This window comes from Pteronotus mesoamericanus, unplaced genomic scaffold (assembly GCF_021234165.1).
Source record: "Pteronotus mesoamericanus isolate MK-2021 breed Mesoamerican mustached bat unplaced genomic scaffold, CSHL_Meso_final contig_75, whole genome shotgun sequence".
NCBI lineage: Eukaryota > Metazoa > Chordata > Mammalia > Chiroptera > Mormoopidae > Pteronotus > Pteronotus mesoamericanus.
Window position 1 is genome coordinate 7,796,360 of NW_026555249.1, and position 26,354 is coordinate 7,822,713.

General features: G+C 37.0%; 1 protein-coding gene across 1 annotated transcript in view; it reads left to right on the forward strand.

Annotated features, from left to right (window-relative positions):
- WDR70 (WD repeat domain 70) overlaps positions 1 to 26,354 on the forward strand; it is a 222,567-nt gene that overhangs the window by 11,437 nt on the left and 184,776 nt on the right. The window contains exon 5 of the mRNA XM_054583951.1: positions 5,439 to 5,634. Coding sequence (XP_054439926.1) covers positions 5,439 to 5,634 — 196 coding nt within the window. The remainder of the gene's footprint in view (positions 1 to 5,438; positions 5,635 to 26,354) is intronic.

The window sequence follows — 26,354 nt, forward strand, 5'->3', positions numbered from 1 at the left end:
TGCAATATGAACTTTAAAACCCAAAGATAAAGAACATGCACTATTCGTCTTGGGGATACATTTTATTGATATGACAAAACCCAAGCATTACTTTTGTCATTAGTGATTAAAATTACAAAACTGTTACTGACATTATAATTATAAAATGTAAAGAAAGAATCATCAAGAAAAATATTATAGAACCTTACTCTATTTCATTGATCAAAGAATGGAAATTTAACTCAGTTTCAGAAGATCTCAAGTGAATAATCCATTGCAGGTGAATAGACTTGTCAAACCTTTTATTTCATGTACATTTCATTTCCTGTTATCTATTATGGGATTCTTTAAACTGCTTCTGTACATTGAATCATTTTACTATAAAATAACTTCACCGTGGCTAAAATTAATTAAAACTTTGAAGTCTGTTTACATAAGTGGCTATATTAAGAACATCCTTATTTACTACAAGATGCAATCCAAGATGTTTTCTAGAGTGCATATAATAAGCTACTTATTTATTTTAGAGGCAAAAGAGAGAGGCCAAAAAACATTGATCACTTGTCTCATGCACGTCCTGACTGGGGACCAAGCCTGCAGCCCAGGGATGTGCCCTGACCTGGAATCAGATGGGCCACCTTTCGCTCTGTGGGACAACGCCCAAGCAACTGAGCCACACCAGTCAGGGAACAAGTTATTTTTTAAATTTAATGCCAAGACAAAAAAAAAAAAATCCCTCTCTAACATCTTTTTCTTTTTAGATACATCGAACACTCTTTCCTTTTTGTCGTAGTTCCTAGAAAGCTTAGAGCTCAATTCAGTGTTTTTTTGTGATTGTCTCACCCCAGAACTCCAGTTTAGAGAACAGTGACTTTGAGCTGGGAACAGGGTCATGTTCTGGGAATTGTGGGAAATACCTGGCTGCAACAGAGTATTTAGTTAGTTATCTTGACTGTACTGCAACTTTTACTGCTATGCAAAGCATTAGGAAACCAATGCCCCTAACATTTTTCATATTAAGGAAACACATGAAAATGTGTGGAAATCAAGTAACTATTACAAGGCCATTGAAATCAATGGTTGAATTGATAATGTTCTCAAACAAAACAATGCTGATTTTTTGCCTGCCTATGAATTGTTTTTAAGAAACAATTATGTAGTTTGTCTCTGGGCCAGGCAATATTCTATATTTTAAGAAATAAAGACTGCTATTAAGACAGGTTCTGATTTATTAAGAACACAACAGGCTAGGAATTCTTTATAGTTGTGTTTATCTCCTATTTAGGTATTTGGTTTTACATTATATAATGAAACTAGGTAGTTATCTGTTGGAAAGAAAGAAAAAAATCAGGATAAAGACAGTTATTTTGTTCTAAGAAGATTATTTTTTCTTCTATTTTCAAAGGCCTTCAGTTCCAAGTAGAGATCAAGCAAGTAAGTGCTATCAGATTTTAGTTTTCCCAGAGATACAAAACAAGGGGCAACTTCTTGCTGGTCACCACAAACATTACACTTTAGCACTGTGAGTAGCTCTGTTGACTGGTCCTGGAAAGGGACATGCTGACCCTGGGGTCAAAACCCAATTAAAGGGAATTCTTTGGGAATTTTGTAAACCAGTATACATTTTAATTTAATTTAATTCTATTTTATTTTTGAATCCTTACCTGAGGATATGTTCATTGATTTCAGAGAGGAAGGGGGAGAGAGAGCGAGACATGGATGTGAAAGAGAAACGTCAGCGGGTTGCCTCCTGCATGTGCCCCGACAGGGAAGCAGACCCATAGCTTAGGTGTGCGCCCTGACCGGGGATGGAACCGGCAGCCTTTTGGGGCATGGACTGGTGCTCCAGCCAACGGAGCCGCCCGGCCCAGGGCCATATTTCTGAAGTGTATCCTGTTACTACTTTCTTGATTTTTTTTTATCATAATAAAGATTTTATAACATAAAATTTACCACTTTAAGCATTTTAAGGTGTACAGTTTCAGAGGCATTAATAACATGTATAGTGTTGTGTAACCACCACCACTGTTTCCAAAAATATTCACTACTCCAAGCAGAAACTAGAACTATTAAGCAAAACTCCCCACTTTCCTCTCCCCTTAGTCCTTAATCATCTCCTAGCTATTGATACTTTCTCCATGTATTTGCCTATTCTAGATAGATGTATTCTATTGTATATGTAAATTATAATTAGTTTATTCATTCATTTGTTGAATAATACTTCGGTTGTTTTCACCTTTAGGTCTTACAAATATGAACAATGGCATACAAGGATATGTTTGAGACTTTGCTTTAAATTCTTTTGGGTAAATGTACATCGGGGTGGAATTAATAGGTCATATAGTAATTTTATATTTAGCTTTTTGAGGAAATGCTAAACAGTTTTCCATAGTGACTCCAGCATTTTACACCCCTACCAACAATATATGAAGATTACAGCTTCTCCACATTCTTGTTATCACTTGTTATTTTCCATTTTGCTTTGTTTTTATTTCAGTCCTCCTAGTAGGTATGAAGTGGTATCTCATTGTGGTTTCTATTATTATTTCGCTAATATCTACTGATGTTGAGCATCTTTTGATGTACATATTGGCTATTTATGTATCTTCTTTGGCCCATTTTTAAATTGAGTTATTTGTCTGTTTTGAGTTGTAGGAGTCTTTTATATATCTTTGTTATAACACCCTTACCAGATAAATTACTTGCAAATATTTTCTCCCATTCTGTAAATTGTCTTTTCATTGTCTTAATATCATACTAAAGATTTTAAAGACAATTTACCTATTTTTTTCTTTTTGTTGCTCATGCTTTTGGTGTCATAGCTAAGAATCCATTGCCAAATTATAGGTCATGAAGATTTCCTCTGTTTTCTTCTAAGAGTTTTATAGTTTTATCTTTTACATTTTGGTCATTGATCCCTTTTGAGTTACCTTTGTATATGGTATGAAGCAGGGGTCCAACTTTCCTTGATTCGACTTTTGGCTCATCTTGGTGATTCTGATGTGTAATGTAAGGTATGATTCTAAGATAGCTTTCTATTTCATTTTACATATGTTTCGCATTTATTACATGGTGGTCATTTTCTTCACCATTTTTGAATGCAGACTTGTTATATATAAATTATTTCTTAAAATAATTTGAATTCAGTTTTGGGCTTGCTCTTCTGCTCTCTTGGCTGTATTTTTTTCAGTACTATGTGTTTTAATTTTTTTCCCCTTTTAGTGTATTGAGAGCCTGTTTCACAAAACATACAAATAATTATTTAAAAACCTACAATGTTAAATTTTGGTGTATAGAAAGACAACCATCTAAGACTATCACTATTATTGGCTTTAAAGAAATATTATGGTGATGTAAGTTGCCATTCAAAAATCAAATACTGGGAAGAAATATGTCTTTTTTTCTATGAAATTTAAGTACAAGATAGGAGAGAAATGTTGCTGAACTCCAAATTTGTAAGGCAGGACTTAGATGTTTGCATTTCCTTTTAAGAAATTAGTACCAGAAAAAAAATGAATTTGCTTATGAATTTACTTCCCAAATTGAAATTGTACAACTATACATCTTTTTAATGCTTAGCTAAGCTGTCTTTTAAAAAGTAAGTTGAGAAAAATATTAGGATTTGATTCTTAACTGTCTTTTCATCTAATATATATTGTTTCTCGGGCTCCGGTTCATATTTGGGCACTGCATTGAATCAAAGACATATTTAAACATGGAATGTGTTGTGTTTTCTGTGAGGGACATTTCTGGACTTCATTTCATGGACTTTGTTTTTCAGAATATTGAATTGATGTTAAAGATTGTTTGTTTCTGGCTTGTGTACATCCAGTCCCAGGTGGGGGCAAGGCCTGCAGTCAGCCGTGAGATAGCATGGCTCCATTTGGTTCTCAGTTCAGTGCTGGCTTCTGAACTGACTCAGTTAAAGCATAGGTTCTAAGGGTTATCATTCCTGTGTACAGTCCTCTGTGGCCTGAATCATTCTGCATTGAGAAACTCTGACCTCTAAACCAGCACTGTTGGAAATTTGTGACTTAATCATGAGGGAGAAAATTTGAGAGTGTGAATACTTTAATATAAATTTAGCCAGTCATTCAACTATTAATTATTATATTTGTTGACCATCTCTATATAATTTTTGGGATACAGCAATTAGCATGTCAGATGAAATGTCTGAGCTCATATTGCTGTGGAGTTATTTGAGGGGAGGGATAATAGGTTATAAACAGCTAAATAACCAGTTGAATGAGATAACTTAGCATGTGTGTAATAAAGGTAATCGCAGTAGGACAATTAAGGCAAGAGTGAGGGATATGGATGTGTCTGAAAGTTGAGAAAGGTGGGGGGACCCTGACGGCCTGTTTGAGGAGGTGCCATTTCAGGAGACCTCAGTGAAGGGCAAGAGGCCGTGTTGCGTCAGGCCCAGCAGAGGGAACTGCAAGTGCAAAGGCCCCCACGCTTCCCCTGCGGGGCTGGAGCCCAGGGAGTAGGCTGGACCATTGCAACAGCGAAAGGAAACTCTCTCTGTGGAGACTTGCCAGCTCCTACCTTTGTGTAAGGTTAGCATGTATGTGAGAATGTATTCCTTTCCATAGTGAGCCTAGATTAAAATCCCATTTTTCCTTCAATAGATATGTCAGGCATCGTCTAGGCTAGAGACACAGCATTGAACACAAAGGACAGGAATTTTTCTGTTTTCTTGAGCTCGCACACTGGAAATACTTAATTAGAAGGCAGTGACACCTTTGAGACCTATAAAATGTTTGATAGATTAATCGATACAATTAGAAATGCTGTTTTCAACTCATTGGGCTGGGGTAGGAAGCAGAGGGGTTGGGGGTAGGGGGTTGGCTGCTTCCCGAAGGCTTAGAGGTGTTTGGTAAAGGCCGCAATGAGAGTGCGTGTTGGTTGTCAGGCATACTGGACAGACAGTCAAGAATCAATGTGATGCTCCTAGGATAAGGTAGATTTAGGATCCAGGAATGCTGCGCTTAACACTTTAGCAGCTCAGCAAACTTGAATTAGAACTGAGAAGTAGTTTGTTTTTCAGAAATTATATTGTAACATTTTGGGAGTACTGTTAACTTTCTTACATGATTGGCTTTATTTCCTCTTTTGGCAAACAGTGATTGGATTCAAATGTGATAAACAGTGATTTTCTTTTGTTGATGTTGTATTTTTATGGTTTTTCTTACACATTCCAGTTGTTCTGCTGGCCCTTCATGAGGGAAGAAGATCTAATGGGCCTCTAACATACAATTGTTGTGACCTTTATTTCTGACTTTATTTTATGCATAGGTAAGATAAGTGGATAAAGTAAGTTTTCTACTTTCTTAAGGTAAAAGCAACCTTAACACTCAGTGCTAGAAGAAGAGTCGGGGTTTCCTGAGGACTCGCTATTGTCCCTAGAGCGTGTTCCTTGTCGCATCAGAGGTGAAGGTTCTGCTCTGTGTTTTCAGTGCCACAAGCAGCAGTGAAAGTGAAGAGAGTTCCGAGTCTTCTGATGATGAGGAGCTCATTGGCCCGCCTTTGCCCCCGAACATGGCGGAAGAGCCGGTGAATCAGATGGAGGAAGCTATTGGTCGTTTGCCACCGCCTCTTCGTGAAGAAGAGGAGGAAGATGATGATGGCGATGGTGATTCAGAAGAGGAGGAAGTAAGTATTTGAGTGGTAAGTTAAGAATTTGGCGGAGTAGTTTAGAGTAGTATAGACGTCAGTTTCCTGCTAGACTGTTATTCATGAGTGAGAGCAAATTGAAAAGAAGAAAATCTGAGTTTACTACTGAAAGCCCTTGCTGAAATTTCAACTCTAAAGGCAGAACTTCAGGAATGGAGAAATAGAATTCAGACATAATGCGTGGAGAGCCGGAAGCAATGTGTTAGAAAAGAGGAAATTGATTAATAAGTATTTTATTAAATCTTCATAAGTATTGAGTGTAAATAATGGTCATGATGAATTTGTGGGATTTAAAAACAAAGTGGATCTCCAATTTTTGTGAAAAATAATGTGGAAGATGTGATAGTGAAATCAGTTCATTCATTTTGAAGAACTTGTATTATTTGGAGGAGGTCAGAGATATTAGTTAACTTAAGATTAGTTTAAGTCAAGAGTGTAAGTTATAACTTCAAGAGTTGCTCAAAGAATAGAAATAAATTGTATAACCTCAAAAATAGTAAAAGGAGAAAACATAAAATAAAGAAAACCATTGGTATACTTTGTGTGTTTGACACCTGGAGTGGATCGTGTTTTAATACCAGCCTCTTCTGTGTGACAAGAAATATTGAAATGTTTTTGAAATATTTTTACTAAAATCTATTTTATAGAAAATTCATCATTTTCTAATATATTTGGTAAAAACTATTAAAGTTTTCATATGTAGAAATCAGAGAAAATGTCTAAATAATGTCAAATATTGTCATTAAATGATTTGTTGCTTTAGAATGTTTTTGATGAAATCTGTTGAGATGGTCACATGTTGTCCTTTTTAATTCTTCTGCCTACCTAGCCTGCCATTTTTTGTTTTTAACCCTGGTAGTCAAAAACTAACAAAATGGAAGAGACTCAAATTTTGTCTTTGTCTTAATAATCTTTGTTTTGAATCTGAATCTGCTGTTGAAATGCAGAAATTTGTGATACAACAGGGATTGGAGATATGGAATTACCCTTGAAGTAAGCCTGAATGATTTCGAACCGTTAAAAACATCTGAAAACGTGTGTAGTTGAGTACATATGTGCATGTATGTGGTATAGACTGTATAACTGGGATTCACGTTGAATACAATATTAAAAGGTAAAAATATGCTAATTCAAAGCTTACATATATTGTTAAAACTTTGCACCAATAACAAGCACAACAAAACACAAATTTCTAAACTGACATTTTTAGAATTGTCAGCAAATAGTGATTATATAAAGCAGACTCATCTTCAGTTCATTTTGTTATAATTTTTAAAATTCCTGCAGAAAGTGCATCTCCTTATTGTCTGTACCACTTTCACTGCAATGCTATTCCTATGTTATTGAATGAAATTCAAACATTCCAATAAATGGCAGGTAAGGAGACAAAAGAAGGAGCAGGAAATTTCGGTAAATAAAGATTGCAAAATAATATGGTAGGCATGAGTACAAATATATCCTTACAGTAGAAGCATATGGACCCAACTTGCCACTTTAAAGATAGCAATTCTCAGATTGGACTGAAAAATTCACACATACTCTGCGTATGAATGATATACCTAAAATACATTGACACAGAAATGTTAAATGAAAAAGGAATAAAAGAGAATATATCAAGAAAATAGTAGTCAAAAAGTAAACAATTAGTATTATGAAATTAATGTAAGACAAAATAAGCTTTAAGTTTGTAATCCTAATTAGCAAAATGAGTATCATTACCTAATGGTAAAAAGAATAGTGTATTTTCGAGGAAAACTTGGCAGTCCTTAACCTCTGTGCGTTTAACACAATATATTCAAAGCAAAAATTGATAGAATTATAAGGAGAAATAGAAAATCTACAGTCATAAAGGAAGATTCAGAAATTAAGATCGCAATTAGTAAGAGTATAGATTTGAGCACTACAAATGTACATGTATTCTATTGAACATATATAGAACCTTCATCTATCATTTTCTTTTCAAGTGTATGTGGATAGTCAGAAACAGCAAGAAGCATACATGTAGGTCACACAGATTTGTTATGTTTTTCCCACAACATGCTATGGACAGGAGAAAGACGTACTTAACTCTGGGCAGTTCACAGAGTAGGTAATATTTAGGTTGATCTATGAAATAGGAGGATGTTATCTATTTAATATTTGTGTGCTTACAAAATTCATATGTTGAAGCCCTTCACCCCCTCAACTGTGGTTGAATGTGGAGATGAGCCTGTTTGGAAGTAATTAAGGTGAAGTTAGGTCATGAGGGTGGGTCCTGCTCTGATAGGATTAGTATCTTTAGAAGGCTGGGGAATCAAACTCACAGAGCAGCACGCAGAAGAAATACTTCCTGAAGGGGGTGGAGTTTGAATGAGCCTTGTAGAGGCTCACATTTTGGTGGAGGTGGTGGGCGCAGGCCTCATCCTGTCTGTGAAGAGTGAACAGCAGGAACAAAGGCACAGTGTATGAGAATAGAGACAAGCTGATGGGAAAATTCAAGGAGTCTAGAGGAGAACGTTGGTGAATAAAAAGGCAGACCTTTGGCCTGGAACGCATGTGTGAGGAAACCTAAAGCGCAGCCATGCAGAAAAGTAAAAGCGCCCTGGGTGCCGGCTCAGAACAGAAACCCAGTGTCAGCCTTGGCTTTTCCTGCCTGTGATGGATGCCTGTCAGGAGGCTGAGTAACAGCCTGCTTTTTTTTTTTTTTTAAACGCTTATAAGCATTGATTCTTTCTGGAAATAAATCATTGTCTTTTTATGTTATCTTGTTCTTGTAAACAGAGTAAAAAGAAAATGCTGACAAAGTAATATGCAGGTCAAAGCAAAGCTGTTGGTGATGTGCTCCAACAACAGCCTCAGTTTTGTTTGTTTATTTATTTGCTATTTATTTATTCAATCCTCACCCAAGGGTATGTTCTATTGATTTTTTAGAGGGAGGGGAAGGAGAGGGTGAGAGACAGAGAGAGAAAGGGAGAGAGAAACATCGATTGATTTCCTTCCTCATGATCCCTGACTAGGGGCTCAAACCTGCAACTTAGGTATGGGCCCTGACTGGGGATTGAACCTGGGACCTTTTGGTGTATGGGACGATGCTCCAGCCAACGGAGCCACCCAGCTGGGGCAACAGCCTCAATTTCAAAGGGTACACTAATGGATAAAGCAGAGCTTATTAGTATTATTTATGGATTAACTCAAACTTCAGAAGGGAGACAAAACAGGAGTGGGGGATTTCTCATTTCTCTTCTGTTCTCCTGTTTTGCTGTCAGGCATCCACACTGAGCGTTTCTGCAGCTGGGCAGAGGTGGTGGGTGAAGCAGACGGCTTGGAAATGTGAAAATGTCATCAGTCGTGGCTTTCTACTGGTCTTCCTAGATTCTGATAAAATATATTGGCCTTGAATGGAGGCCTTCAGTTTTTAGACTTTGTGGTTTGATAGTAAAATGGGCGGCAACCTCAGGCTGTTTTTTAGATTCTGATACTTTCCTGCTGTGACGTATTTAGTATTTGGGATATTGGCAGCTCTGCAACAACGTAGTGTCAGGGATCACAGGCAAAGGAAATCTGCTATTTTCTGTCTTGTGAATGTTGTGGGGCCTAGACAAATGAGCATGATTCATTTTAGGCAATTTGCAACACTGTTTGGCCTGTGTTTCAATATTGAGTTCAAATGTTTCTGGCCTTTGAAAGAATCTTATTTTTGTGGTTGGTTGGACTCAGTCTAATAATTTTTTGCTTGTTGATTGAGAAACTGAATTTAGTTCCTTCGGGAAATCAGTTTGAGGTAGTTCTAAGCAAAATTTTAAGAGCTCATCTTAACTATTGGAATGCTAGTTACAGTTTTACAATTTGGGATATGTAAGAATTGTCCTGTCTACTTATTAAGGCTTAACCATTCTATAGATGCCCTTGATTTCCCCCACATTTTTGTCTCATGCTTGGATTCTTCACCGTCAAACTTCTTGTTTCCTTCTCTGCTTTTAGCTTTTTCCTTTCTACTTGCTCTTGGCTCTAAGCTTGCAAGCATACTAAAATCATCTTCTGACTCAGTTTTCTCTTCGAGCTATGCAATTTCCTCTTTCTTTCTATCACCAAATGTCTCAAAAGCAGCATGTGTAGTTGTCAGCTTCTGCCCTTCCATTTCACTGAAACTCTTCTCACAGAGATTTCCAGTGACAGACTCCAAATATCCATGTCCAAGGGCCCTTTTTCAATTCTCATTTTGCAATCTTGGACAAGGTCGACTCATCCTTCCTTGACACCCTTTGTCATTTCTTTATGCTGTTGGCTTGCTGCCTCTCTCTTTGTTTGTTCAGCTGATAGTTACCGAGCACCTCTTAGGCCCCCAGGTAGTTTCTAGGTAATTGGGGATATAGCAGTGAATGAAGCACATCCCTGTTCTGATGGTGCTTGCGTTTCTGCTAGAGTCTCTTACTACTTCTTGCTCCATCACGTGTCCCCAACCATAAGCATTCCCTCAGGACGTGTCCTTGCTTACCTTTTCATTTCACATTTGGCCTGAGATAAGTTTCTCGCGTGTCCTTGTCCTCATGACTCCTGTTCACTCAGAGCATCTCATTGGAACTTCAGGTCCAGCTTTCTAACCGCTCGTGAAACACGTCCATATTTAAGCTCCGACAGCATTCGAAATTCAACGGCTAAGATCAAATTTTTATTTTCTACCACTTAGCTTGTGTCTTTGCCTCTAGGGTCTTTTGTTTTAATCCTTTTTTCCTCACTGCTTCAAGATTAAACTGTTTGTAACCTGGGCCATACCTCAAATGCTACATAGTACTGGTTCCTTCCATGAGTGAAAATAGACGCCACAGCAGGCAGGACTCCCCTGGGGGATCCCTGAGTACAATTGGGTTACCTTGTAGCCCAGACGCTTGCAAAGCACTGAGACATCTACTGAGTCGGAAAGCAGCCAGGTTCATATACTTGAGAGACTAAATGTTTCAGTAAGTATTATTGAAATTAATAGGAAGATATGTTTTAAAGTAACTTTTTTTAAACCCAGCAGTGGTTAGTCTGACTCTAAGAATCATCTTTGGTAATGAAAGAAGTAGACATGCTTAGGCTCTGAAACCTGGAGATGGACGTGGTAGGTGGGGCGGCCCCTGCCTCAGCGCCTGCGTCCTGTTGCGGCAAAGGCGTGTCACAGCGGGGTCCTGGGTTAACTACTTCAGGGTGCCCCGCAAGGTATGACCTGTGCCGTGCCTCATGGACACTTGAGGACACTAGATACTGCCGACGTGATACTGTTTCTCAAGAATAAGGATATGAAATTGCTGCCTGTTTCTCTGTGACAGCGAAGCCACTTTGAAGGTTACATAGGAAATGTGTATGAGAATATTCTTCCCCCCAATTAACCTAGAGGTAACTTTATTATTTTATGAAAAATATTTCTATTATAATATATGAAAATTGATTTCTCTTAGTGTTTTAGTTGCCTCTGAAGGTGATGTGGAGAGATGGGCTCCTGGCTTTTTGAATTGTATGCAGTTTTATGTATTTTAGGCCTCTCTTGAATTATATCTATTAAATCATAACTATCATATTCTTTGAAGAGCTATTAACAGGTAGATATTCTAGGACTTGAGCTAGTTCCTCTCACAGCTGTAATTATTATTGAAACTATATTAATAAGTATCAAGAGCCTTAAGAAAAATGTTCATCTCCTTTAAACTCAGTAATATCACTTCTGGAATTCTATCCTGAGGAAATTTGGAAAAAGCTTTATGCACAAAGTACTACTAATCACAGTACTACTTATAATAATGGCTTTAGAATGTGTTCATGGAATGTGATCGCGGGGTAGTAGGTGGTGGAATTGGAACCCTCGCATGTGTTTTCATGAGGGAACTGTGGAGGGCACGCCCATTTCACTGGTGGCACTGAGACACTGATTTCTGTGCATTAACTGCACTTCATGTATTTCTAATAAGATAAATTTCCAGGAAGTAATATTTGTGTTTTTTTTTTTTTTAAATCTCACATGAGGACATGCTTATTGACTTTAGAGAGAGGGGGAGGAAAGGGGAGAGAGAGGGAGAGAAACATCGATGTGAGAGAGAAGCATTGATTGGTTGCCTCCTGCACACGCCCCAACCAGGACGGAACCCACAACGCAGCCATGTGCCCTGACTGGGAATCACATGAGGCCCTTCAGTGTACAGGACGGTGCTCCAGCCAACTGACCCACACTGGCCAGGGCTGTCCTGGTTTTTAAAAGGCAAAATGTAAATAAATGTCATGGTCCCAATAAAAAGCCTAGGCTTGCTCAGAGCTTCCTCTTGACAGAAAGCTTTAATGTCCAGAAATGTTTGAAAATAAATGATATATATAAATTATGAAATAATTAAAAATAGTGTAAGTAAATAATAGGGGGAAGGACAGGTAAATTGTATAGTCATAAAAATATGCAGTCATTAAGCTTGTTTAATAAGAGTTTTCACCAGCAGTAGGAAGGAGGTAACCTGTGTAGACATAGTGATACAAATGCATGGAAAAAGCTCCCATTGCTTCCTTCTGGGTTGTGGGAGGGAGGATAAGGTTTTTTCCTTGCCTTATACTTTTCTGTTGTTTCCCAGTTTCCACATTGATCATAAGCTGTGCCTGTAATTAGTAGCAAATAGTGGGCTTATAAGCAATGAAGGATTATAGTCTTTTTTTTTTTTTATAGTCCTTCTTTGTAAGGCAATTAAGATGTTAAGTTAAAAATCTAGAACAGGTAGGAAAAAAAACTCTAAACAATAATACTGAACAGCTATACAAAATAAGTGTTAAATACTGTACTAGTGAATAAGTTTATATCCTACCATGTTCCAAAAGGAGTTAATGAAATGAAATACTATAAGAAAACAAAAATTAGGAAGAATAAAGGAAACCAGAAAACCAGGGAACATAATGTTAATATAATACACAGGAAGGAGGGTCCTAAATATTTGCTATGGGGAGGCTACAAAACCTGGTCACCATTACCGGTCCCTCGCTTTTCTGCCTATCCCACATCCCAGCTCTAACTCGGTACCTAGTCTCCCGGGCTCTGTCTCTGAATTGCATGCCAGGCCTCTCCGTTTCTCTCCATCTCCTTTACTGGCACTTGAGTGAATCCATGTCACTTCAACATCAGTAGCCACTTAGGTCGTCTCCCCACTTCCCGTTGACTGGAGTACTCTATAGTAACCCAGGCAGTAAAAAGAAGGGAAATATAGATGCAGGGAGGTGATGTAGAGTAGTCGTTAAGAGAGTGGGCTTTGGAGCCAGACAGAGCTTTTTCGCTTTCAATTCTGTGACTTAGGGCAAGTTACTTAATCTCTCTTTATTTTCTCCTTTGTAAAGTGGGGCCAATCAGCTGCAGTTGTGTGGATCATTAAATGAGCGAATGAATGTATATAGAAGCCTTAGAATGGTGCTGCTATTTATCATTATGGCATCTATTTTATCATCTATTTTAATATGTAGCAAATATGGATTAAAAAATTTTTAGCATGGTTGTTAATGAAAAATGTTAAAAAATGAAAGTAAAAGGAAACTTTTATACCATATTAAATAGTTTATTCATGCTTCATACCAGCAGTCAGTGTTGCAGTATAAGAAAGGAATATTAGAGGTGTTCTCTTTAAAAATCAAAATACAGTCCTGGCTGGTGTGGCTTAGTTGGTTGGGCATCGTCCCTCAAAGTGAAAAGTCAAGGTTCAATTCTGCATCAGTCAATGCAGTTCTGATATGTAAAAAGAAAAGTCAATGCAATTCTTCAGTATAAACATTTAAAAAAAAAAACCCACTAAATGATCAATAGATTTCTTTATTTTTTGTCCCACAGACGTTAAGTAATTTGCTCAGTTTGCTTATTTGCTCACTTATCTGGACATTCAGTGGTAGAGCTGCCATTCGAACCCTGCGGCCTGCGGCTCCCGCCGCTGGGCTCCCGCCGCGCTCAGAGGCGGTGGGGTTGAGCCTGGTCTAAGGGGCCAGCCTGCCTGCGTGTCAGTTAGAACATTATTCATTGGGCTGCTGCTGACAGAATAGAAAATAACAGTAGCTTAAACAAGGTAGAAGTCTTTTTTTTTTTTGATTTGTCACATAAATGAAATCAGGTTAAATGGACCCGAGTGAGTTTGCAGGCCCAGGATATCACAGATTTAGTCTGCTTCTGTTTTGTTTGTTTGTTTGTTTTTGTGTTGCCATCCTCAATATGTGGACTTCAAGATGGGTGCTCAAGCTATAGCCGTTAATATTGCATTTTTGTCAGCAGGATAGCAGAGGGATAAAGAAGGTTACTTATTTTGAACTTTGCGTTTTTCTTTCACATGAGAAATAATAATATTTACTTTATGAAGCCAGGATTCTAGCTAGAATTCGATGCTTCCATTACAAAGGATAGATGATGCGGGGGAGCCAACTAGCAACTGTGTAGTGAACAAAAATTTTCTCGGTGTTTGGTACTTTTAGTTATAGTAATGGCAAATTATTTAATTACCTTTTTCAGAGGTCATTTTAGCCATTGTGTAGAGTCCTTTGACATTGCATGACATACATATATATATGTGTATCTATACACACACACACACACACACACACACACACACTCTCTACTTATTTGGTTTTATTTAGTTTGTTGTGAACATTCTAGTTGCCTTTTTCCAAAGGAATAAAAGACAAAGTTTATGGATACTAATACAATCTTTAAACTCTTAGGATTTGGTTACTATATTAGCATGTACAGATTTCATTTGAAGTCTTTTGTGTCTGTTATGTCCTGCTGTTTATTAGCTTTTCTGTTTTTATTTCTTCAGAAATGAGTTGCAATCTTTTTGGTCCATTTTGTTAAAGGACGATTCCCTAAAACTAGTCTTGGATGAGACTTTAGTCAAGTTCAACTTATATAGCTGTCAAATTCATTTATAGAGAGAATCACTGACATATTTATAAGGGAAATAGAGGTATAGAAAATAACTTTTAAAAAAGTTTACAAAAGGGATTCCCAGTAAGAGAACTGACAAAGTGCATTTTAAACCACTTTGCGTTGAGGGAATGGGCCCCTCTAGTGAAGCAAGTTATACCTGTAAACAAAATAAGCAGTTTTCCCTCAATTAAATTCATGATATTATTTTTTAAAGGTGTTTTTTTTACCTTTTCTGTTTTATTATTTTCCACAACTTTATATTACTTGTCCCCTCTTTAGCACTGTCTCTATCAGTGACTCAGAATATGTTCTTCAAGAATATGTCTAATCTTCCATCAATATAGGCTAATTAATATATCAAAGATCTAATTCGTAAATATATCAGACCTCCTCAATTCCTATTTGCCCATTAATATTTTCTGAGAAAGGACTTTGCTAGTTTTGCGTAGGCACTGATCAAAACTTTAATGCTTTCTTTTCATTCCTCCAGTTTCTGCTTGTTAAAATTCTGTTCAGCCTTCAGGGACCTTTTCAAACGTGATTTCCTCCAAACACCTTGTCCGCATGCCAGACGCATGTGCTTCTTCTCAGGCCTGGTTTCTGCCTCTCATAGCAAACGTGTACTTTTTTCCTTGTTAAGTCATTATTTGTGTGCTTGTCTTACCTCCTCTGCTCCCCCCTTTGCCATCACATGTGAGGGCCCCATGTATACAAACGGCACAGTAATTTTTAAAAACTCTTACAACCTGTAGGGTAGTGTCTTTTATACTGTACACACAGAGTAAATATTTGTCAAGTGGAATCCAGCATACTTCTTATAATTGAAAAGTTTGTTATGACCTTTGCGAGTGGTTTCTCTTTTTGACACATCAGTCCAAGTTTTAAATGGAAAATGGAAGTAGGGATGGAGGAGTGAACAGGGGAAGTGTGAGCACAGAAATGTAATTAGACACCTGTTTGTGTAAGAACCACTATATGTGCCCTGTCCTAAGCTTACCATTTAGTTAGATAGTAGTTTAATAATTATAAGAGCTGCCCCACAGTCCAATGGTATTAATTAGTTAATTTAATTATATAAACTATAACTGCTTATAAACCTCCCTGTCACATGAGACCAGAAATAGTTGTAGTTTCCTCTTCTTAAAACAGTCTCACAAAAATTTTAAAAAATGTGATGGTTTTTATTGATGTGTAATTTATATATGATAATATGCACAGATCTTTAAAGGTTTGGTTTGATGGGTTTTGACAATTTTATATACAAGATATAGGACATCATCCAAATAGTTCTTAAAGTACATTAAGAACTATACTGCCTGCTTATGATTATTATTTTTAATTTTTTATATGCATTTTACTTCAGCTGCCGCTTGGTAAGTAGATCTGTTACTGCCGAAATCCCTGGATTGGAAATGTCAGTGTTGTAAATCATGATTTCTTTTAATGACAAGCTTGCTTTTCACTCATTCTTACTTTATTCCACTTTAATTATATAAGATGGTAATAAAATTGTTCTTTCAAATATAATCAAAGGAAAACGGTATGCAAACAATATTAAACTTTGCCAAATGATACTGTTATATAATTAGAAGTATTTAATGTTTGAAGGTTTATTACTATTTTTCTTTGAATTTAATAAGTGAATAAAAGTTCAAATGGGTAGAGTCAGAGAAAAGAGGTGAAAAATCAAATTTAAATCATATCTATTCTGCATGATTCTGGGTTTTTTGTTTTTTGTTGTTTTTTTTTTTGAGTGGCCCTGTGAAGTTTTGAGTTTTATAGGCTGAGCCTATGCTTTTTAGGTTCTTATAAGGTTGAAATTGTTATATTTTCCTGGTGAAGTAAGTCTTTTTACCATTATGAAGTGACCTCTTTTATCACTAATAATAGTTTCTCCTTTAAATTTTATTCTGTGTGATACTATTTTCTGTGCTGGTATTTGTCCCATATATTCATAAATTTATCTTGCAACTTTTCTTTGCCTTCATGTTTTTAGGTATATTTTTATTCAGTTTGACTATCTTTATCTTTACACTGATGGGATTAATACATTTTCATTCATAGTACTTTTTTTAAAAGGTAAAGAAGGCTGCAACTTAGCATTAAATGGAGACTGTGGGGTGACCGAGGGCTTTCACTATCCCTACTGCCCTGTTTCCCGTTACTACAGAAAGTGGAAACCTGCATTTTTATGACCACAGCTAAAGGCTAGATGTGACAGTGACTTTTTCGCTGTGAGCACCTGTTTTCTGTGAACTTTCTCTGACTCCCTGGTTGGCACGTTCTGAGGTGCAGAGTCCCAGTCTGGGCCACCACTGCCCTTCTGTGTGGCTCCTGCTTGGAGGCCTCTTATCCCCTGGCCTGGTCGTGGCCAGCCACCTGTATCAGTCAGTCTCTCCCCCTCACGCACAGGAAAAGGTTTATGAATTAAAGGTGGAAAAAAACTCTCTTCCTACTTCTCAGAAGTCAATATAAGCATAAGATGATTCATATAAACACTAGACATAGGGATAGATACATACTAAGCACTCAAAATTGTGGGATTTTATCATTGTGTTCATCATCATTACCAATATTTGATTAATGACCAATTTTAATTTAATTGCAGCTTACTGGAAAGAAAAAAATTTTAAAAAAGATTTTATTTTCAAAGAGAGAGGAAGGGAGGGAGAAAGGGAGAGAGAGAGACATTGATGTGCGAGAGACTTCTTGCACACCCCCAACTGGGGGCCTGGCCTGTGACCCAGGCATGTGTCCCGACTGGGCATCGAACTGACGACCTTCACAATCGGTTCACAGGCCTGTTGAACCACACCAGCCATGGCTTAAAAAAACATTTTGAGGAAACTTAATGATTTTAGTTTTAGAGAAAATTAATGTTCTTTAAAAGAGAAATTTAATTACACCTGCAAGGTTCTGTCAGCAGAGGATGCTAGAAGCTCTTTTCCAAAATCTAGTGACTGTATTCCTCACCTCTTCCAAATTGCTGGTGTGCGGTCTTCATTCTTTAAGATGGGCGCTAGGGGGCAATGGAGGCATTTTGGCTTTGGCATGAATCCATTTGTTTCAACTGCCTTCTGTCTACAGTGGAAGGAGAAAAAAAAAATCTTAAAAACAGTGTCTTCTACAAATTAGAACAAGTGAGATTTAGGATGAGATTAATGCTAGAATGATTACTTTTAAAAAGGAATAATGCAGAAAAAATTCTTGGTGATCTGACAGTATCATAACATATATTTATAGTTTTTAAAAATCTTTATGCTTTTTATTTCAATAACAGCTTCCTGCATAGGATAAGGCCAAATGGCAGGAATATTCAGGGTAGCCACTTAATAATTTAGATTTAAGTGTGTAGAGTCAGAGAAGTTTATTTCCCTGATCACCAGAGTAATCCAATCTTTAAAAAACACATATCAGATCTTGTTACTTGGCTGCTTCCTTTGTCGTTTTCCTGTCTGTAAACCCTCCAGTTTCTTCCCATCGCGTTATGAAGAAGGCAGTCTGTTGCCTGAACCTCTGAAGCCCTCCACGGCGTGGGCCCTTCAGACCGCCCTTATTTCACCCCCTTCCACTTTTTGTCTTGCTCACTCTCCTCTACCCACATTGGCCTTTCTGTTTTCTTTTCACAACTGTGCTTGTTCCCTCAGAGAGCCTTTCTGTTTATTTCTTCCTCTGTGTGGAATAGCACTCAGCGTTTCTCAGGACTTCCTAATTTTATTTGGATCTTTGTTCGAGTGTTACCTCTCTGACCACCTTATGGAAGTGCCGCTCCTCCACATGTGTATGATGCACCCCCGCACACACACACATATACACACATATATATGTAATAGAATTCCAAATCTAGCAGATGTAAAATTTCATTACATCTATAGAAGTGATGTTAAGGATGTCTTTCCCTCCACCCAAAGCCATTGCCAAATGAGGATCTAGTTTCGAGTTACTTAGTTCGATCTTTATTTTTTAAATTATATTTCATTGTTTTTGCCATTGCAGTTGTCCCAGTTTTTCCCGCTTTGCCCCTCCATCCAGCACCCCCGCCCCCGACTGCCTCAGACAATCCCGTGCCCTGGTCCCAGTCCGAGGGTCATGGTCTGTGTTCTTTGGCTACCCCTCTCACTTTCTTTCAGCCGCCCCCGCGTCCCCGCCGGCCCCTTCCACTCTTGCAGCTGTCAGTGTGTTCCATGCCTCTATGCCTCTGGCTCTGTTTTGCTCACTGCTTTGTTTTGTTCGTTAGATTCCACATATAAGTGAGATCATGTGGTATTTGTCTTTCACTGGACTTAGTCAGTTCCTCATTGAAAAAGAGAAAATTGGCAAGGATGATAAATGATTTGAGGAGCATAGAATTAGAGCCTTTGAGAAAATTGATGAAGGCCTTGAATATTTTTTGCAAAAACATCCTTCATAATAACCCTGCTAAAGTCAGTCTCTAAAGTCTATGATGCCAAATTATGCTGTTACAAGTTTTAGTTGGAGAAATTACCCCATACTTTCCATAATATAATATCTGATTTATTCTTAGTGGATTCTAAGATTTAGTGTATTCTGAGATTTGATGTGGTTATGACCTAAATTTTGTTGAAGATCAAATAAACTTGTATTAACAAATTTAAATTTTATTTTGAGGTATTTTAAAATTTTTATTTTTTCCATATTTTGAGGTATTTTAATCAAATCTTTCTAATGCTCCCTCTTGTATGAAAATTTGGGTCTCCTTTTTAATTGACTACTTTTCTTGTAATCATAAAAAAATGTTATGTTCTCCCTTGTATCCTTTATTAGTTCTTATAGCCATATACTTTATCTTCTGGATTCACAGAAACCTGGTTCATGTCTCCAAAAAATCCCTTGGTACATTTACTTCTTTCTAAAAACCTTTTCCCCTTTACCCAAAGATATTTACCTCATTAATATTTGTTATCATTAGGATTTACTACCATTAGTATTAGTTTTATTTTTTAAATGTACGCTGATACGACAGCTGTCACAATGCAATCTTACAAAGTTGTTTCGAACGAAGTTAAAGGCACCTAAGCACTAGAGAAGTTGTCTTATGGGAAAAATCAAATCAACTCAGGCCAATCCAATACTTTCTATAAGGTAATGAAAGCTGTCCCTTCTTTTTCCCCCCGCCCTTCCCATGATTAGTAGTAGGCTGGCCCAAAACTTTGGTTTTAAAGTAACAATGAAATACACATTTTTCATTTTCACCAATAACTTTATTGAACAACGTATTCACTGTTTTTGTTCCACTACCTTCTGCCCTCTTTCAGGCAACTTACTTCATAATTCCGTCTTCCCAAAACTTTTATCTTTTTTAGAAAAGAACTCTTCGAAATGCCTTGTGCAATCTTCTGGGCAATTGACATTTTTTTTCGATTAAGAGGATTTTGTAAAGAATGAAATAAATGGAAATCTGAAGGTGCAATGTCTGGTGAATACGGCAGATGAGTCAGAACTTCCCAGCCAAGCTGTATGCCTGGTCATCAAAGAAACATGCAGGCTTATGTTATCCTGATGAAAGATTGTGTTGACTAATTCTGGATGTTTTTTGCAATTGCTCCTTTTGGTTGGTCTAATTAGGAGCAGTACTTGTTGGAATTAATCATTAGGTTTTCCAGAAGGAGCTCATAAAAGAGGACTCCCTTCCAATCCCACCGTTTACACAACATCACCTTCTTTGGATGAAGACCAGCCTTTGGTGTGGTTGGTGGGGGTTCCTTTTGTTTGCCCCATTGTCTTCTCATTCCACATTATTTGTAAAGTATCACTTCTCATTGCTTGCCACAATTTCTTTTAAAAACAGAACATCTTTGTTGAGTTTCAGTGGAGACTCTCCTGTGGAAATCCGGTCAAGAGGGTTGTTTTGCTTAATTTATGTGGAACCCAAACATCAAAGTGATTAACATAACCAAGCTGGTGCAAATGGTTGTGGATGCTTGATATGGATATTTGGAGTGTGGGGGGCTATCTCCTGCGGGATATAACGTTAATTGTCCTCAATTAACTTCTTGATTTGATCGCTGTCAACTTCAGCTGGTCTACCTGACTGTGGAGCATCGTCCACCGAGAAATCTCCAGCATGAAACTTTGCAAACATTTTTGATATGCTAGATTAGTCACAGCACCTTTTTCATACACTGCACCAACCTTTTTTTCTTTGGTTTTCCATTGCATTTTTACCTTTCTTGAAATAAAGCATAATATGCTGAAAATGTTGCTTATTTTCTTCCATGTTCAATATTAAAATGGCTACCCAAAAATTCACCAATTTTCTTTTAAATGCATGCTGATATCGCAGCTGTCACAACACAATCTAAAAAAATTGTTTCTAATGAAGTTAAAGACTACTAAACACTACTGGAGTCATCTTATGGGAAAAACCAAATGAACTCTTTGGCCAACCCAGTACTTTCTATAAAGTAATGAAATCTTTCCACTCTTGTTTCCCCCCATCCTCTCTGTTCACAACACTGAATTCCCACCCCCCCCTTTATATTTTTGATCTTAGGTTTAGAGGTTTGAATTATTCACACTTCATAATTCTATTAACACTGTTGTAAATGGCCCTGCCAAAACCTCACATGTTATTTATGTGGAATCTCCTCTTTATCTTTTGCTTTTATTTTTCTTTACAGTTTTTTATGTCTTCCTGCATATGCCTCACCTCTTGGCTCTGTTTCACTCGTGTTTAATTTTATTTTAAACCTTTTTAAAAAAAAAAACAAGTATAATTAAAAAAATTTTCCCATTTCTTAATTTCAGTTTAATATGCTAAAATTTTACTTAGGGTTGCTTTACTTACTGATTTTCTTTTCTTCTGCCTTCCCAACTAGAAAGTATTCTTAAGAACAAGGGTCATGTAATTAATTTTTGTACTCCTTTATATGTTAAAGAAGATAGCCATAGAAAAGGCATATCAGTTTTTCTGTTTGGTAGGTATAAAAACAGTACCAGAAGAATATAAGCACCCCTGTGTTCATTGCAGCATTAGTTATAATAGTCAAGATCTGGAAACAGCCCAAGTGCCCATCAGTAGTACATTTACACAATGGAGTACATTTACACAACGGAACACTACTTGGCTGTAAAAAAGAAGGAACTCTTACCATTTGTGACAGCATGGATGGACGTGGAGATTAGGCTCAGTGAAGTAAGCCAGTCAGAGAACAATAACCACATGATTTCACTTACATGTGGAAAATAATGAACAAAGTAAACAATAAAATAGAAACAGAGGCATGGATACATATAACAGACTGACAGCTGTCTTGAGTTTCTCAGCCCTCATACCAGTCTTAAAAGTTATTTAACAATGTACTTTTAAGTTATGTTACTGAGAAATGTTCTCCAAGATTGTGGCTTGCTATACAGCATTAAGATTTGAAGGTAATTTAGAGGTGACTTGGGAATAACTACTAACTGAAGGATTGGAATCAGTTCTGAGAATTAGATACGAAATTGTCTTTTCTTTCTGCAATATTTTAGACATGTAACTTTACATTTTTGGGGAAAGATGTTGAACATTTGATAAATGGCTTATTTTGAGCTTACCTAAAGTTTATCAGAGCAATATTTTTTAGTTTTGGTAATATATGCATAACAAAATTTACAATCTTAACCATTTTAAATGTATAGTTCAGTATGTTACTTTGCTATGCAACCAATCTCTAGAACTTTTTCATCATGCGAAACAGAAACTATACATTAGATTTCAACAATAACTCCCAATTTCCCCCTTGCCCTAGTCCTGGTAAGCACTTTTCTACATTCTGTCTCCGTGAATTTGACTCCTCTAGGTACCTCAAATAAGTGGAATCATACAGTATTTGTCTTTCTGTGACATATTTCACTTACCATAATATCCTCCAGGTTCATACATATTGGACCATGTATCAGAATTTCCTTTTTAAGATTGAAAAATATTCCATTGCACATTTAATTTATCCATTTATCCATTGATGGACTCTTGGGTTGCTTCCATCTTTTGATTGTTGTTAGTAATGCTGCTGTGAATGTGGTGGATGTACAAACATTTCTCCAATATCCTGCTTTCAATTCTTTTGGGTTTATGAGGTCTGTCCAGAAGGTATCCAGGCATGTAATATGAAAAATAAAGACAGCTATTAAAGAAGAAACATTGTACATAGGACAATGACACTTCAGTCCCCTTCAAAGTAGGCACCTTGGCACGTCACACAGTTTTCCCACTTGCCATCAGCTGCCCTGTCATATTTTCCTGAATCTCATTGAAGGACTGAAATCTCTTCCCTTTCAAAGGGGATTTTAGTTTTGGGAAAAGCCAGAAGATGCAGGGCGCCAAATCTGGACTAGGGGGGCTGAGTCACCAGGGTGATTTGATGTTTCACCAAAAAACTCTGCACAAGACGTGATGCATGAGTGGATGGGTTGTCATGATAAAGCTGCCCACAGCTGTGGCCTTCTGAATCATCCAAATAGTTTCCTTGGAGGAACGTTCAAGCTTAATGCAAAATTTGATGCAGATTCATTGCTCTACTTGCTCAATCATTTTGAATGTGACAGCCACTCAGTACACATGCTCACTCAGTAGCGTCTACCACCTCCCACTGACTAGTCCAATGAAGTCGTCATTTTTCATGCAAGCACATTACAGTCCACCCTCCTTGGGTGCCAGGTTACATGATGTTGCCAAGCTGTTTTTGTTATATTAACAATAGTTGGACTTTTTCCAGACAGACCTTGTATATTCAGAAGTGCAATTACTGGATCATATAGTAATTCTATTTTTAATTTTTTGAGGAACCACCATACTGTTTTCAATAGCAGTTGCACCATTTCCTTCCAGCAGTGCATAGGGCTCCACTTTCTGTATATCCTTGACAACGCTTCTTTTTTTCTATTCTATTCTTTCTTTTAAAAAGTAGTAGCCATCGTTAGTGGGTGTGAGGTGGTAACTCATTGTGATTTTAATTTGCATTTATTTCCCTAATTAGTCATGTTGGTTATCTTTTCATTTACTCGTTGGCCATCTGTATATCTCTGGAGGAATATTTAGTAAAGTCCTTTGTCAATTTTTGAATTGGGTTGTTTAGTTTTTTGTTGTTGAGTTGTAGGAGATTTTTATATATTCTAGATGTTATCAGATACATGATTTGCAAATATTCTCCCATTCTGTAGGTTGCTTTTTCACTGCATTGACTGTGTCATTGATGCACAGAATGCCTTGGTGATTTTTTTGAAAACTCAATTATCAAATTACATGGCTCAGAACTTAAATTTTAGATTCTTGGCATTGTATACAATCTGGCTTCTAACTAACTCTCTGGATATATATCTATATGTCCATATATACACACAGGGTAGGGCACAAGTAAATTTACAGTTGTGAGTACATGAAAGAGTTTATTCTTATATTGTTAATTATTGTATTATTTTTCATATGAACAACTGTAAACCTTCTTTTCCCATGTATAAGTAAATAATCTGTATTATACATATACATATTATATATTATATATACATTATATATATTATACATATATACACACACAACATATACACCCTTTCCCATTTTCCTACCTAGGAGTTTAAACTGTAGCCATGCAAAAATATTTGCAGTTCAGCAAGTATCAAGATTCATCTTATTCTCTTCTAGATGTCTTCGACATTCACCTAGAAAAGGTTTATTCCAAAGGCATCTCAGACATTTCTTATGAAACCTTTTATAATCACCCTGTTTTTCACTGGGCAGAATGGAATCAAACATGGAACTGTGTGCTCTTCTCTCGTAATAGCAACTGAAACATTTCAGTTTGCCTGTTTGTTTGTCTGTTTTGCTTTATTGGACTGACAGTTCTCTGTGAACAGCCTTTGTGGTTGGTCATTTTGTCTTTAGCTGTAGCTCTTGGTATGTGGTATTAAATGAAATACTTAATAAATGTTTGTTAAGTGAACGTATGATTGGTGAGTGAATGAATAAGTGAATTAACGCAAAGTCAACCTTATTGGATCTCCAGAGTTACACAGCAATGGACTCTGCTTCTGGCTGCGTTGGAAACCATTTCCAAAGTAGCTTCTGGGAGAAAGTAGCTCCCATTTTCTAGCTCCTGCTGGTGGTCCCATTCTCTCCCTCTAACTCCCGGCCATTTTGTGGCAGATCTTTGTTACTGCAGACTCTTTATTATGGGTTATAGTACCATACTATATATGGTATACAGTAAAAATACATACCATATATAAAAAATTAAATTGCTTTTTAGACTGATGACAACTGTACCCCAGGAAGGTTATTTCTGATTCGAACGTCTTTTGAAAACACTGTAAGGGTGTTGGTCAGATGGAATTGCTCATGTTACACCAGATATGTTTGATATCATCGTCGTTATTGGGAGTAAACCAAAGAGCCTGGGAAATCATCCTTTGGTTGGCATTTAAAACCAAAACAAAACAGAAACTGGTATCTTTCCCCCTCTTCCATTATGCCTGTAGCCCTTGTTATGAATTCTGGTAATAAATGACTTCATTGAAGTCTCGTAGTTTATGATGTCCTCTGGCAGGAAAATCTTGAAAATATTTCACTGTTATAGCAAATTTTGCCCTAAGCCATATTTCAAAGAGTCATTAGTAAAAGTTCTGGAAAAAGAACAGTCACCATCAAGTGATATGCTACCAAAAGATGGATTGCTACTATTTTAGATGATTTAGTTGTGCCAATTATATGGGCTTTTTATGAGTTATGCCCTACATGATTTCCAGTAAAACTTTGATTTTAAATGTAAACAACATTTATTTAAACATTTAATTTACTTCTAATATAAATACTGAGTTGTTCTGTGTTCTTGTAAGTTTTTTCTTTAAATGTCAGAAATTGTCTATATATAGGCACATTCTGCATTGAATTCAGTGAAATAATTTTCATCCCTCCTTTCGGTGACAGTGTTTCTGTTTCCTGACTAATGAAAAGTAATTAGTTATGAAATGAGACACACACTATAATAGAGTCTCCTGTAAGCGAAACATTTGAACTGTTGTCCTTTTTCTTGCAAGAATACTTTGCGCTTATGCATGAGATTTTACTGCTTACAAATATTGTCTATTGCACATGGAGTAGTGACTTAAAAAATTTAATATAGGGGCAGCCCAGACTTGACTTGTTCATCTTTTAAGTTATTTTGGAATTTGTGTCGGAATATTGGTATCTCTGAAATAGGTATGTGCAGCACCTTCCAAAACATAGTAAACCATACCATAACCTCCTCGTCTTGAAATAAACTGCAAACCCTCCAGCAGTTCCTCAGGTTATGGTGAGGGAAGTGTTTTTCTTCAGTGCCTCCTGGCTCCCAGTGGCCTTCTTCACTGACCTGGAATGGTGGTGGACCACAGTAACTTCTGAGATGCAAATGTTTCCCTGTACTTGCAGCTTTAAATCTGCTTTTAATCTGGGGTATGGCCGTTTGGTCTTCAGAGGTTTTCAGTTTTTGAAAATCTTCACTTCTCCCCCGACGCTCACTCACCAGGCTCACCTGCTGGATAGCACCTGCTCTTCTTTGTGGACATAACGTTCATGTTTGAAGGTAAATTAAAAATTACAAACTAATGTGATCTGTAAGGTAGACATGGGGCCATTCATTCATTCCAAAAATGTTTGTGTGTGTCCGCTGTATACCAGCTGTTTTGTGGCCTGGAGATCCAGAATGATAGTATATACATAGTTTTTGAGAAGTGCCTGTTTTGCAGTTTGATTAGGGAGTGGTGGGGAAGGAGACAGGACAAAAATTACACTGTGTTGTGATAAGTTCTATGTTAGAGACAAGGAGAAGTTGCCATA